At 48.0% G+C, this 16,122-nt stretch overlaps 1 protein-coding gene across 1 annotated transcript in view; it reads right to left on the bottom strand.

Annotated features, from left to right (window-relative positions):
• Arhgap25 (Rho GTPase activating protein 25) overlaps nucleotides 1-16,122 on the bottom strand; it is a 75,629-nt gene that overhangs the window by 35,387 nt on the left and 24,120 nt on the right. Inside the window, exon 2 of the mRNA XM_032906153.1 lies at nucleotides 5,756-5,955. Coding sequence (XP_032762044.1) covers nucleotides 5,756-5,955 — 200 coding nt within the window. The remainder of the gene's footprint in view (nucleotides 1-5,755; nucleotides 5,956-16,122) is intronic.

The raw sequence follows: 16,122 nt of genomic DNA, 5'->3' as shown, positions 1-16,122 counted from the left end.
GGGCATCCCTCCCACTCGGGCCTTGGCAAGATGAGGGGCAGCTGCCTGTGCCGAGGGCAGGCAGGGCAAGGTCCTGCCTGGAGGCCGCCTGTCAGAGAGCCAAGCCACTTCTACATCGGGCATACTCAATGCTCCAGTCATTGCACTGGGCTTTCTCACAGGGCATCCTCGAAGCACCCGATCCCACGATTCAGATAAGATTTAGACTTAAGATTGGTAGCCAATGACTGAAGTGACAGAGCCAACATTTTTTTAGATTGAGTCATTCCCAGTCTCATTCTAAGTTGTCATGATTCTGGAGAGTCTAAACAAAAAGTCAGCAACAGTGACAGCTCTGAAGGAACGGAAGCTTAAGGGTTTTCCAGAATAACATCTGAAGCCTGGAAGAAGAACGCTTCCTGCAGTCTAGGGATAGAGATGTGTGAGAGAGAAAAACAGAAAGAGTAAGAAGGAAGAGGATAGAGAGAGAGGAAGGGAAGGAGGGAGATAGGGAGGGGGGAAAGAAGGGAGGTGGTCAGGGAGGGAGGAAAGGAGGGGGAAGAGAAAAGAAAGATGACAGGGAGGAGCAGAAATAAAAAGGAGAAGAGACTTCCTATCTATAATGGGGAGCACTGTGCTCTTGTCTATAGTGGGGAGCACTGTGCTCTTGTCTATAGTGGGGAGCACTGTGATCCTGTCTATAAGGGGGAACACAGTGATCCTGTCTATAAGGGGGAACACAGTGATCCTGTCTATAATGGTGAGCACTGTGATGCTGTCTATAAGGGGGAACACAGTGATCCTGTCTATAAGGGGGAACACAGTGATCCTGTCTATAGTGGGGAGCACTGTGATCCTGTCTATAAGTGGGGAGCACTGTGATCCTGGGGGAACACAGTGATCCTGTCTATAAGGGGGAACACAGTGAGCCTGTCTATAAGGGGGAGCACAGTGATCCTGTCTATAAGGGGGAGCACTGTGATCCTGTCTATAAGGGGGAGCACTGTGATCCTGTCTATAAGGGGGAACACAGTGATCCTGTCTATAAGGGGGAACACAGTGATCCTGTCTATAAGGGGGAACACAGTGATCCTGTCTATAAGGGGGAACACAGTGATCCTGTCTATAAGGGGGAACACAGTGATCCTGTCTATAAGGGGGAACACAGTGATCCTGTCTATAAGGGGGAACACAGTGATCCTGTCTATAAGGGGGAACACAGTGATCCTGTCTATAGTGGGGAGCACTGTGATGCTGTCTATAAGGTGAAGCACTTGACCCCTCATTGGTCTTTAATCCTGTCACCTGCAGGTCCTCACTGTCTGGAGACCACCTGTCTCACAACATGACCCTCGTGCCATTTGACTACTGTACTAGGTTAGGTTAGTACGACTCCAGAGGGAAAAGCTGTGTCCTCTTTATTCAGGAAGAAATGCCACCAGGAACGGAAGTCAGTTTCTCTAAACTGTCATTTGATAGCCCAAATCACCTCATAGCAAAATTGTAAAAATAAAGTATTGGTATTACTATATCTATATCTATATACATTATACATATACATATATACATACATATAATTTATTGAGCAACTGACAGGTGTCAAACTGCTCACTGGTCCTAACAGTACAGCAGATCATCATGAGAAATCTAGAAAGGACTGTTTTTCCTGACTGGAGAGGTCAGGAAACAAGGTTTAGAGAAATTAATTAGCTGTCAATCTGATTAACCACAACAGGAAAACAGTAGATTGTATATGGGACAGTGAGAATCCAGAATTCCTGACCAGAACTTCCCAACCAGACTTAGCTCAAAAAAGTAACAGAGTTCAAGTCACTCACACTGGGCATCAACACCCATGACAGACTTCCCTGTCCCTTGGATGTCATAGGCAAACAGGAGGGTGACTGGAGGAAGACACCCTGAGGGTAAAAGTGGGGCAGTGAGAAGGAGGAGGAAGGATCCAAGTGGTCATATCTACCGTCACTAACTTTGCCAGCTGGCATGGGTGGACTCTGAGTGGAGATGGGGCAGAGCTAGAGGGCACAGCCATCGCTAACACTTACACTATGTGAGCGCATGGAAAATGGCTTCCTGTGTGGGGCTGGAGAGAGGGCTCAGCAGTTGAGTTTGCTTACTTCTCTTCCAGGATCGTGGTTTGATTCCCAGCACAAGGAACCATAATGTCAACTCCAGGGAACCTGATGCCCCGGGGCTCCTTGGACACCTGTCTTCATGTGCACATAGCTCCCCACAGCATTTTAAAAAGTAAGGAGATAAAAGATAATGTTATCCCAAACTTGTCATTTCCTGTTCTTACCACATCTTTCTATTTGTGCCTGTGGTATTTCTATTTATCTCTGTGGTAGAAATTTTATAGAACACTGAGCTCCTGGCATCACTGACAATACGTGGTACTTTGATCTTTTTAGTTTAATTTTGATTTATGTGTATGAGTGTTTTGCCTGCAAGTATGGCTGAGTACCACATGCATGCCCTGTGCCTGTGGAAGCACCAGAGGGGCTGGAGTGACAGACAGTGAGCCACCACGTGGGTTCTGGGAATCAAACTTGGGTCCCGGGGAAGAGTAGCCAGTGCTCTGCTGAGTCATCTCGCCAGTCCTCAGGATGTACTCTGAACCAATCATGAAACGAATATTTAGACCACAGAGACTGGCAAATTCTACACAGAAACGAAGTCGCTATCAAAGAGCCTGTTGGTAGGCATTTACTAGCACACCCCTGGCAGGCCTGTTACGTTAAACTCCTGCACACCAAGATGTGGGACAAAGGTTCTCTGTAAACCTTTACCTTACCTAAGGTCATCAAACTCTTCAGCTATGCACGGTGTTCTCCCACTTTGACAAGAGGACATGGTGGCTCATTCATGAGCACTGTATAACATTAATTATTACCGAGATCAAAGTTTTAATACATGTTTATTGGCCATTGTGTTTCTTTGGTAAATCTGGCCATTTTCCTATTGATTGGTTTGAATTTTTCTTACAATTTTCAAGTACTTTAAATATTAAGAACATTTGTTTACCAAACACACACACACACACACACACACACACACACACACACACACACATACACACACAGCTTCCCATTTGTTATTTGAAGTTCTATTTTCTTACATTGACTTTTAATTATGAAATAAGGCAATCATTCCCTTGTGCTACCCTGGTTGCTTTAAAATCCCATCCCCTAAGCCCATGCAGACAGCGGCCGTTTCGTTTGCTATCTCTGCAGATGTGTTTCCCACTCAAGTCTTCACCCACATCCAGGAGTGTGGAAGTAGAGCCTTCCTTGTTTGCAAAAATCTAGCCCTCACCTACAGCTTCCAGTTCATGTCCAGATATTTTTCAGGACTCCCCGAAGTGGGAACAAATGATAGTGTGGTTAGCAGAACATGAAATGGATTATCTCTATTTTAGTGAGATAACGGAGACTGGACGAAGGTTGACAGAGAGTCACCAGCTCCGGCTTGCGATAATAATATGTGACCATCGACTCCCAACTAAGAAATCAGTTTTTAAATTTCAGAAGCTTTATACAATATATTGACTGCCACGATCACTGGCTCGCTGAGTAGTCACACTGTAGAACAATATCCAACACCAAGGAACAACGTTTGTGACCTTTTGTCACTTTTACTAAATCATGGCTTTACTTCACACTTCCAGGATGACTCTCTAAGTATCTGTGGACAGGGAATGCTTGGTTGAGGCAACTACTTCTTGATGAGATTGTGAATAATGTTTAATTTTCTTAACTTCCTACAGTGCAGCTCTTACCATCAAACCTACCTAGCAACACACAGCAAAACAAATCCTTCAAAAGGAGTAGCCATCTATCCCTAGAATTTTATTTTTTCGATCTGCAATGAGCATGTTTGTTTTATCAGTCACCTGGAAGGGGACTGTCGAACTTCCTCTCTTGCCCTCCTGCTCTAATTACAACATTAACAGATCTCAAATTATCCTTGAAGACTGAAGAACGACATTGCCTACTCATTCCCGGTCAATTTGGTCCTGAGAAGCCGTGAGTTTCTTACAAGGGGAGAGGCCAGGACTCACAGGTGATTCTTCTACCCCTTGTTACTGTTACTTGTTTGTTTTTACACAATGGGTTTTCATGTGTGTTTTACGTTATTACATCATGTGACGAACACAGGCCAGGCAGTGCTGTCTCGTTTTAAACAAGAAAGGAGGATCCATAAAAGGAAACCGTAATTGCAGTGCCATGAAAGAACGCAGGCAGCGTTCCGTGGGAAACACCGTTCGCTTTTCACACTGCATGGAGACAGCCACGACCCAGCGGCTCTTTCCGAGGGCCTGGGTGACTGAAGAGACTTTGCATCTCAGAGTCGTTCATTAAGAACAGGAAGTCCAGCTGTCACACACAGATGCCTGGCTCGGTGGGATCTCGGCGACTGTCTCAGTTTGGTTCTCCCATCTGCTTGTCCATTCATCTGCTTAGCCACCCCAATATCCATCTATGTCTTAGCCTCACCTTCCTAATTGTTGGGAGTCTGTTTTCTCTAGTAAATTCTAGTTAAGCCCTCCCACCTCACTTCCGTCATCACGGATATGAACTCTAAGTGGGCATGTAGCCTTCTCGGGTGTTAGAGACCTCAGTTTACACTCGGGATCCCAAAGTCATAGCTAATTGTGGCCCATCCCACCCTCGCTTCCCACCATGAGCATCAGCATCGGGGAGATGGTGAAGAGCCCAGGCCTGAGACTGGAGATCACAGCTGTCTTGCAGACTTATCCTGGCCCTCATGGGGGACTCTGTTCCTCTACTCTCAAACTATATCCTGAACTTGACCGCTGACCTTCAGCCCCCAGCTTCCTCTGGCATTCCTAGCACTGTAAGCGCTTATCCATATCACCTGTGTGCTGCTGCTTTAGGGCACACAGAAGCATCGGTTTACAGCAAGCTAACGGCTGTCTCCCCTCTGTTCAGAACACTCAGTGGCTCCCAGGACACTCCGTGTAACTGCCCAAGTGTTTTCAGTGACATTCACAACCTGACCGCTCACCTCACTTCTCTGACCTCTCCCCCTCTGCTTCTCGTCATCAGTTCTGTTCCCGCCACCAGACCCCCAGGGGCTTCCCACACAGGTCACACGTGTCCCTTAAGCCTGTTTGGCTCTTTCCTCTGCCCAGGAGGCTCTTGTCCCACCAAGCAACCCCCTCCTTAGTATTGCCACCACCTGCATAAAGTCAGTCTGTGCAACCCATTTAAGAGGGCAACATGTCTCCCAAACTTCTCTCTCACCAGATTCTCCTCCTTTCTCTCATAACTCATCTTTTCAAACAACCGCACACTCCCCTTACTTATTGTAGCAGATCCTTTCCCTGCTTTACTCATTGATTTATTTCAAGGGTCTACAATGGAATTAGTATGAGAACATTATGAGTTTGGAATTAAGTATAGTATTTGTTCAGTACATATTTACTGACCCCCCTCCCACCCCAAATAGCTAAATCAGGTCTCTTAAGCTACCAGGATGGGTTACTGTCTCAATGCCACCATTATGGTGTGAGGCTGGACTCGGGGTGCCCCAGAAACCACACTGTACCAGTGAGAACGATTCTGCCACCCTCACTACCCAGGGAAAATAGAGAACATCTCAAGAGGCATGGCACTGCCCCAGGTGAAGTGTCTGACCCCAGGGCCTATAGGAATGATAGCAGCCAGTGGGCTCCTGCCTGAAGCAAGCCCAGGTCCTCTGAGGACTGAGGCAGGGGCGCACACGCGGCAGGTACCTGTGGCTTTGAGTCCTCTTCGTCCTTGTAGTAGTAGAGCTGCCGAGCTTTCAGCACGAAATACCGCTGCTGCCAGTTTTTCACGATGGACCTCTGCTTCTTCAGCCAGCCCATCTTAATTGGCCTTTCCAGGGGGTTGGGAGTGGTTGGTGGGTGGAAGGCCGCCATCTGCTCCCCGGTCATCACGCTCCTCGACCGAGCTATAGAGAGGAACAGACAGGCAGGCTGACCGAGGGACATGAAGCACAAAGTCGAGTGGGGGTGGGGTGGGGGGAGACTGAGAGGAAGCCCTGTTGTCCCCCCGCACCCTACAGGGTCCTGCTCCTGAAAGGAGCCCAACGGATGATCAGCCCCTGCAGTCCGGCTGCCTCCGGCCCTGCGTGCTGCAAAACGGAGATTGGCTGGAGCCTCTGAAGAGGAAGTGGCCACAGCATCTGACGGAAGGTGCTTCCTTTTCCTGCGTGGGAGTATCTGACAGGGGACAAAATAATGCCCTGCTCTGTGCTCAAGAGTAAGGCCCACAGCTGCAGAGACCACCGGAAACTGCCTGGTTTTCCTCCATGGCCTTTCTGGGGAGCCAGCTTGTAGCTTGGACCTCACTGCCCAACACGGTCCCTCCAGCAGACCATGCTCACATGCCAGGCCACAAGGGCTTGGCACCTCGTAAAGTTTCTGGCCAAGTGTCATCTAGTGCCCTCCAGTGCCCTGCCCACTGTGTTTGCCTCACTTTGCTGGCCCAAGGGCTTTGGATGGTACAGTTGTCTTACCTTTCTAGTTCGACTGTCACCACTAACAGAAACAGAAGCAGGACTTGAGGCCAGATCCTTCCACCCACTACATGCTATAATTATCTTTTAGCTTCCTACAGAGTTCTGACTATCATTTGCTTGGGTCCTGACTTGCACCTCCATGGTGACCCCCACCCAGAGCAACTGTCTTCTTCCTTCCTGTACCTCCAAAGTGACCCATTCACCACCCTGGTTTCCAGCCAACCCTTTCTTCTAACACCTACCTTCTCTCTTCTCTAGCCAGCTCAACAGTGACCTTCCAATCAGTTGCTGCCCCTCAAAGCCTCGACCTTGTGCTGACACTCTGTCCTTGCTGATACCGAGTGCCTGTGCCTGCTCTGCTGTCGAAGGAAAGCTCCTACCTCTTGTTCTATTAGTTAGCTTTGGTTGATCCCCAAGACGTTAATAACACGGTGAAGGTATCAAGTTCTTCCTTATCCTTTTTGTCTTACCTAACTAGAGAGACCTGTCCTTCTCTCCTTGTTTTTGACCAACGTTTCTCTTGGCCTCAGTTTCCACACTAGTTAAATTGTTGATGACAGTCCTTACAGTGTAGAATTGTGAAGATCAACCAAACAACACATAGAAACCACTGACCACATGTGCCCCCTCTTAATTTTGTCAACAGGTGACTACGCCCAGCTATAAGGATGGAGACATCTTTGAGAGTGTCTCTCTCTCTCTCTCTCTCTCTCTCTCTCTCTCTCTCTCTCTCTCTCTCTCACTTCAAGCTCAGAGTTCCCATGTTCACTCATTCTCACCCTTAGCACATTTAACCAGAAACTTCCCCCAATGCCTTTGATTCCTGTTTGCCCGACTCCTAGGCCCATGGTTCCTGGTCTTTATTCATGTTCCCAGCATCCTTCGAAGCATGAGTATTTTACACAGGATGGTGGTCTTTCCTCCATTCACTCCAGCTGTGTAGAGAGCTGTCCTCTGTATCACACAGAGGGCAACAACTGGGCCCTTCACTCCTGCAACCACTCTGTGTTCCTATAAGACAGTTACACCTCCATTCCTTAGCTCCCGTTAGGGAACTGGAAGAGTTGCAGCACATGCTTGACTGAGCTGTGCATTGGAGAGCCAACAGCATGGGGAAAGCATCTAGACAGTGGTGGTGGAAGATAGCTTGTCAGCTTGACGCCCATTTGATTTGTAAAGAGATCATTTTGTATCAGCATGTCTTGACACCCTCACCAAAAAAAGGAGGAGCAAAACCAAAACCAAAACCAAAACCAAAACAACAAAAACAAGATAAAACAAAACAAAACAAAATCCCTAAACCTGAATTTCCTATCTTTCATCTTAGCTATCTACTATTTCCAGAGTCTTTCCCGGGGCTGACCACTTACTCCAAGGACCCACCAGGGGGATGAGATGATGAATAGGCATTGGCCATGGAGCAACAGGAGGAGTAGATGGGAATGAAGGACTAAAGACTGTGCAACATTGTATCCTTCTATGTCAGGGTGTATCTCAAAAAGACTCATCTGTACTAGAAAGAAGGTATACATGGACAAAAGCGAATGTGTCCTTCACAAAAACACTGTTGAAGAAGATGAAGAGTGAGGTAATCAGTGGCCTCTGTGTAAGCCCATCCCAGCACGACTCTTATTGCTGCTTCTCTGAAGCACCATCAGACACGGGAAGAGGACCCCTTTCTTGCAGGAGAGTGATGGAGAACATCCCTATAACCAAATAGAACCAACATGAAAAGGGAAAAAATTAGGTAAAGGCCACATGATGTCTATGAAGATTTAGGTCTCATGAGCCGCTCCCAGAATCCCACAGACCTTATTAGAATCACTGCTAGAGGCAAGAGAAGTGGAAGATGTCAGAAGCATCCAGAAATGGAACAGGGATTAGCAAAAACTAGAAAGACACTGTAGATCGGAGGGAATTTGATGAACATGGAGGCCAATGGTTAGGGTATTCTATACATAGTTCCGAGGAAATTTCATGGTCCTTCATGGTGAAAACGAACAATAGCCAAGCCCCAAATGATCACCCCCTAGAAACACGTGTGCCCTGAAGAATGGACTGGGAAAGTGGGAGGATGTGTGAATACTTGGTGTTCTTAAACATGACCCAAAGAGGACATGACAGCCATGCGACAGGGAAGCAGCACCAAGACAGTGCCTAAAGTGACACCACTCACCATATATGTACCATATAGCCAGTGTTTCTTTTGTACCTGCTGTCATCCCCCTATCCTCGACATGGCCATATGTCCACGATCACGCACCGTAAGTTAGAGCACGTGGAGAGATCTGTACACATCGTATACAGCTGGAAGTCATCTACGACAAGTTGCCCAATGCACCAGCTACTCAGCAGAGGAGCTTCCTGCCCCACCTTAGCCCCCAGACCTGGCCCACCAGGCAGGCCTCTTACAGATGACCCAAGTGTGGGAGCAGCAGCCTGGTGGTCTTGGCTTTGGCTCCCATTCTTTGTTACTTTTTTAATACAGTCCCTCTTCAGAGGTGACCTGCAACCACCAGCGTTCATTCCTTGTCATCGCAATCGTCACAGTGACAAACTTTGCTGTGACCTGGTCTTCACACTCATGGTCAAGAATCCCCGCAGGGAGGAGGAATGAACTAGGCATGGGCTACAAAGCAAGCCATAGGGGGACAAGGGCAGGGGACAATTCTACAAACACTGAAACCGCAGCTGCTCCGTGTTTGTGGAATTCTCTGGAGCAAGAGCAGGACGAGGGTTTCCATGAGGCCAGAAATGCTCCCTTACTCTAGAAGAAAACCAAGCCCCCAGCTGGCACTGTGCTAGACAACACAGCAGTCACTGTAGCCCCTGGCTGGCACTGTGCTAGAGGACACAGCAGTCACTGTAGCTGGGTGTGGTCAGTTAGGCAAATAGGATTAAGTAAACATACATTTACATCAGTATTTCAAGCACTCAGTAGCTGAGGACTAGGGCTCCCACCCCCCAGAGGTGGTGGCCTTGGGTGTAGAGTGAGGCTTCAACCTTCTTCTGAGAGGAAATGGCAGCCATCACATGTCACTGACAAGGAAGGCAGGGCTCTGAAAAACATGTTGTGCAATTAGATTGCCCATGCTGAAATTCAGACTGCAGTGAAAGAGACACAGAAGAGATACAGTGTAGACGGGTCTGCAGTGGGAGAAGGGGGAAGACCAGAGGTGTACCAGGAACCCCAGGTTCTATTTCTGCAGCAGAAGTTAGCTTATTTTTGCCCCAAGCTGGAACAAGAGAAAATTAAAGAAGGAAGTATGGGCAGAGAAGTCGCCTCAGAGACACTGTCACTTCCTCCTCGTCTTCCCATCTGCTGACCCACTGACCTGAAAAATAACCACAAACTTTCCTAGGGGCCCCTCTGTAGCACCTCAGCTATATGCTCTCCAGTCACCCTGGTGGACGCTCTGTGTGAGGTGGAAAGGGGGGAGGAGGTTCACAGGGATGGAAAGATGGGAGGGGCTGCTGGTGTTTTCCTAGATGAGCTGAGCATCACCTCGGAAACCTGTCTGAATGGGTTAGAAAGGGGAGGAGAATTCCTACGGCTCCCCTCCAGACCTCTCTAATAAGTTGCAGACCCATCCTCCTGGCTGCTTGCAGGCACTGAAGGAAACTCTAAAGTTTACCACTGTGCTAGTCAGGCTCACCACCCTTCCTACTTCTTACTGCCTTCCATCCCCGTCCTGTACTTACAAACATATCCCAGCCTGCTTCTCTCTGGCCTCTACAGCTAGAGTCTCTATCACTGACCCAAGAGGCCGTGGCTCCTGCAGTCAGCAGATAAGAGACTGCTGGTGCTGTGGCCTTCTGAGGTACAGGCTTACGTTTGTCTCCTGACCACAAATCTCCCATGAGCCTCCATGGCTCGCTCCTAGAAAATCAAGCCTAAACAGGCTGCCCATATGACACCTGGAGTCTTGGTGGCTTTTCTGTTCTTTCTCCACATCCACCCTGCAAGACACTGTGCTCCTTGCACTCATTCCCTCTGAAAAGTTCTTGTCTACCCTTTGAGACTCAAGTCAGGCCACACCTCCATGAGAAGACCTTGTATCTCAACTTGGCAGTTCTCCAGACCTGTCCCCTTTCACTAGCAATAGGTATGTGGCACGGTGTTTGTCACCACGACTGGCAGCTTTCCCCCCACCCCACTCCTGTCTCCCTCTCCACTTGCAGTGTGACAGAACGAAGATACTGCTTGTCCCTGTTCACCTTATATCCTGGCCCCCAGTGCAGAGAAGAGTCAGCAGGAAGAGGTAGAGAGGAACACAGACTTCTGTGACAGTGGCCATGGCTGAGTCTCAGGCTGCTCTCCGGTTTGTTTCTTCCTCCATGAGTGTCAGAAGCTCTTTGTGGCTGATTAACCCACAGGAGTTAACAATGGCAATGGGTTTGCCTCAGCCAGTGCCTCGCTCTAAAACCCAAGAGTTGAAAGAAGCCGTAAACAGTATCATTATAAATATGGAGTTGATTTAATGTCAAACGAGATGAAGGACTGGGGAAGGTAAGGGGTAAAAGGAGGGAGAGAGGTGGGAATGGAAGGTTCACAGGACTCCACCCAGTACGCCAGCTGTACCAGAAGGTGTTAGTGGGAAAGACTATGAGATTCATCTGAGAGTGGACACGCGTGCTGGGTGTAAAAGGAACAAGGAGGGGCCAGGGCTCTCTGTGAGGCTTGGAGTTTGCATACCTTAGGTAAGCCTCCTCACCGCCCACACAGCCCATATTGCTGAGCTCTTGACAGACAGCAGGACAGTGTCAGATCCCAGCCCATGCACCACCCATCCTCCAGAAACTCACAGAAGCCCAAGATCCATCTGCAGAAGTGACGGGGGCTGGAATTAGAGCACAAGAATGCTTAGCCACACGGTGATAGTCCAGCACAGGGAGAGTGCCACACAGACAGTGCCACACTGAGTGTCACAAAGACATAGTGCCACACAGAGTGCCAAACAGAGAGTGCCACACACAGAGTGCCACACAGAGACAGTGCCACTCAGAGACAATGGCACACAGAGAGTGCCACACACAGAGTGCCACATAGAGAGTATCACACAGAGACAGTGCCACACAGTAAGAGTGCCACATAGACAGTGCCACACAGAACAGTGCCACATAGTGAGAGTGCCACACAGACAGTGCCACATAGTGAGAGTGCCACACAGAACAGTGCCACATAGTGAGAGTGCCACACAGACAGTGCCACATAGTGAGAGTGCCACACAGACAGTGCCACACTGAGTGTCACACAGAAAATGCCACACAGAGACAGTGGCACTCAGTGAGAGTGCTATACTGAGAGAATGCCACATAGTGAGAGTGCCACACAGACAGTGCCACCCAGAGACAGTGCCACACAGAAAATGCCACACAGTGAGAGTGTCACACAGTGAGGGTGCCACACGGAGAGTGCCACAGAGTGAGTTTCACACAGAGAGGGCTACAGAGTGAGTGCCACCCACTGAGAACACTGTATCACCTGTAATAAGGTGTCTGGCCAGCAGACAGCCATTGGTGCATATTTAGTGAATGAATAAAATAACATTTTAGGATGTATTGGTAATTACCATCAAGGGGTTTATATTTGTAACAATAATGGAATTTTTCCTATTCGTGGGACTTCTGAGTGTGTTCGCTTGCTTCCTTGCAGGTGGTGGCTGCTTGTTGCCTACTCCAGTAATAGCGGCCAGTAACAACACATAGCAAGTCCTTACAGGTACCTGCTATGGCGCAGGTCTCTGTTACTTCTGTGCACAGACCAGCCCTTCAGTAGGTAGTACCTGGGTGCGACCTCCATTTTAAAGGCAAGGGTCTGAAGTGCAGAGCTGGAGTGATTGTCTCCAGCTACTGACTTTAAAGCCAGCTATCCATACTTAGGCCCAGAAAGGAACGGCATCCTGTGGTGCCAAGAGCTGCCCACATTACAAATCAAAGTGGTTATAGAGTAAGAAAGCGTGCAGAGCACAGACAGCCCGTCCTTCATCTGGGTAGAAACAAAGCCATGAGGACCGACCACAGGAAGCTCCTGGTCTTTGTCTCTGCTGCTTAACGGAACACTTGCTGCTGAGTAACTCACCCAGCTCAGAGATCACTTGGTTTGCAGTTCTGGAGACTGCACATGGCACCAGTCTCTGAGCTACAATGTCCTACAGCGAGAGGGCTAGAGGAAGGAGCAGGCAAACAGGAGAGGGTTGGAGTCTTGTAACAACCTAATCTCCAGATAAAGACATCCCTCCACGGGGCATCATCTCCTCTTGGGAGGTCCCGCCTCCAGACACTGCTGCACTGCAGATCAAATCCCCAATACGTGAACTCTGGGGGACAGACTCAAACCATCGGTCCCCACCCAATTTACCTCCAACATTATATGTAAACAACCTTGTGCTTCTACTTCCGCCAGTGTGTCATAGGTAGCACTCGTCAGGCCTTGAAAAACACTGACAGAAAAATAGTACTGAAACCTCAAGCCTACCACCCAGGCTTTGTTGACGTCAACAGGAAGATGGACATATTAGGTAATCCTGCTGGTCGTCCCTGCTCACTGCCCAAGCTCATTAGAAGAACCGTAGAGATGCTGGTTGAAGCCTTCTGTGGGCATGGAGTGGGAAGGAGAGTGCTGAGCTAACCCAGACCCATCCCCAGGTTGAGAAGAAGTTTCTGGGGTACCCTAAGAGCAGCAAAGCCCTTGCTGCCTCCTGCTTCAAACAGCCAAAGAAGTAATGACATTTCCAATTTCACTTCGGTATGAAGAACATCACAGAGGAGCCGTGAGACTGGAGGTGGCACAGAGACGTCTGCTCTGTGCTCTGAACTCTCACAGGAGCCTTTCCCACACACTCACTCACCCCTGAGAACAGATTTATAGAACACCCACAATTGTCCTCTGAATGCGTCTTCACTACCCAGGACTAGAGTGCACCTCACTTTCTATACTGATGGAAATGTCTTTCATGTTAGGCAGGTGACCATGACAACTGGAAGGAGCAGAGCCCACCTTAGAAAGGAATTTGGTATAAATAGTGATGAATTCTGACAGAAAAGCCAGGCACAGATATTGTCTCAGTGGTCACATGGGGGTTAGTGGCAGAGAGAGGAAGTGTGTGTGTGTGTGTGTGTGTGTGTGTGAACTAAGGGGAAGAAGAGAAGAGAGAGGTGGGGAGGTGGGGATGAGGAAGGCCTGGCTTTTTGCTTCATTTATCCATTTAGCAGCTCTAGAAACCCAGGCTAGGAACAAGCCTCAGTCTCCAAAGTCTTCCTGCCTTCAAGAAAATTCTCCTTAGCCTATGGTGTCTCCTGGGACCCCTGGAACTGTTCATATTTGGGGGCTTTCCTGTTTCCTAGGACTGTGGAGTTCCATTGCCTCTCCTGGGTCAGCATCAGTTTGCTACAGCTCCCTGGTGCATTCTCTCTCTCTCTCTCTCTCTCTCTCTCTCTCTCTCTCTCTCTCTCTCTCTCTCTCTCTCTCTCCTCTCCTCTCCTCTCCTCTCCTCTCCTCTTTCTCTTCTCTCTCTGCACATCTCTGCATAACAGGAAACCAAGTGTAATAACAAGAAGCTTTGCAGAGCTGTGAGCACTTCCTACTGAGCCCTGTCTCTTCCTCAGTGCAAACAAGTAGAGATTTAGCAACAAGTGACAAACAAAGCAGAGCAGACCAGGTGGCCATGTCTCTGACTGTCCAGAAGCTACCTGCCTCCCCAGCATGAATGTGAGGAAGAATGGCCCACACCTGTAGGACTGTGGGATAATTAGAGCCATGAGTTACCCAATGACAAGAGTAAAGAGATCTATGCCCCTTCCCAGCATCAAGACTAGCCATTTTAGGTAAGGGTCTTTGCTTTATAAATTCAGTAATAAATAGTGTGCTGAGGGGCTCGAAGGATTTTCATTTTATACATGTGAGAACCCTATCTTTTATGGTCAGAGTCCCTCCAGGGAAACAACACCCCAGGCCCATCAAGACGTGAGTCCTGGAGGCCACAGGCCTTTGTCCTTCCTTGGACATTGCTTTAGTGCGCTCCAGGGACCATCTCTGGTCTTTGGGAAGATTAATTCTTGCCTTGAACTCTACCCAATGTGTGAGCAACACTTTGGATGTGATGGCCAATGATACAGCCTCACAAAAGAATCCTACGCCCCACTAGACATGGAAATAACTTACCTATGATCGGAAGTCTGATAGCATAAGATATTGATTAGTGTTGTTAAGCTTCACCAAAGTCATACAGTTAGGAAATACAGTATCTGCATTTCCAAAGGTGCTCACTTTAGTATGAAGCAAGGGGCTACTTTGAATGTGGGATTAGCTTTAAAATATCTTAGCAAAGAAGAAAGAAGGAATAGATTCAAAGGCAGCAAACTCATAAACATTAAATTTCAAAACTGGAATACACAGGAATGGATGTGGGAGAGCACGCTCACTCTTTCAAGATTTTATTAACACCCCCCCATACCTGGCATCTCATAACAATTAGCCATTGCCCTGAATTTCATCATGGTGATTTCCCCAAATCATCATTTTCAGACCCTGATGTTGACTACTCACCCTTGAATCACTGAGATGACCCAGTGGTCACCTTTCCCTCAGGTGAGATGGACCTGCTTCCCTCCCCTGCTGCCATCATTTAACCGGATAATGAATGGGGAGCACTGAGCTCCTGGTATGAGGAGTGCTCCCTGCACAGTCACTCTGCTCAAGCACAGAGGCCTGAGAGAAAACTCACGAAGGAAACGAAGGAAACTCAACTGTGCTTCCCTACTCCAAAACCTGTCCTCACCATTACACATCTCTGGCCTCCAGTGATAGCTTTCCTTTTAAAACAACCAAGGTTATCTTAGCAATAGTAAGAAGGAAATCTGAAAAGTGGGAAACAGAGTCTGAATGTATATGTAGTGAGGAGAGAGAGAGAGAGGTAGATTACTGCACACAAAATACAATGGAAACAGTGGAGAACAAGAATGGTAAAGAGAAGAGAATTATTTCCAATGAGATTTATAAAGCTAATTTACTTCATATACAAAGTCTCCAAAGATAGCCTTGCCCATCTTCATCCATGTCAAAACTCTGGAATATTCTATGAAGGCAAAGATACTTAAATAACTGGTTTATATTATCCATAGTTGAGTCCTGTTTTGGAAAGCTCAATGTTCTCAGAAGACTGGGAACTTGTATTCAGTACGATCAACACCAGCCTTATTGAGAGTAAATAGTGAAGAATGGAGGACTCCATGTTTGGCTTCTAAAGGCTACGTGATCTGTGTGGTGGAGCGCTGCTATGCTCACAGCATCTATAATCACGTGTTTTTCCTTTTCCTTCCTTCTGCTATGTGGTTTGTCATATTGATTGGCCTTGAGTCATCCTGGGTTCCAGTAATGAATCCCATCGTGACAACACATGTGAATTCCAACTTGATTGTACTTGGTTGGGGGTGTTTGCAACAGTGTTACAAAGGATAATGGTACAGCTAAAAGCACTGACTGCTCTTCCAAAGAACCAGATTTATTTCCCAGCACCCACCTGGTGGCTCACAACCATGTGTAACTCCAGTTCTAGGGGATTTGATGCCCTCTTCTGGCTTCCAAGAGTACTGGGT

The sequence above is a fragment of the Rattus rattus genome, chromosome 6 (assembly GCF_011064425.1).
Source record: "Rattus rattus isolate New Zealand chromosome 6, Rrattus_CSIRO_v1, whole genome shotgun sequence".
Taxonomy (NCBI): domain Eukaryota; kingdom Metazoa; phylum Chordata; class Mammalia; order Rodentia; family Muridae; genus Rattus; species Rattus rattus.
Note: the sequence above shows the minus strand (reverse complement) of the source record. Positions and strands in the feature narration are given on the sequence as shown.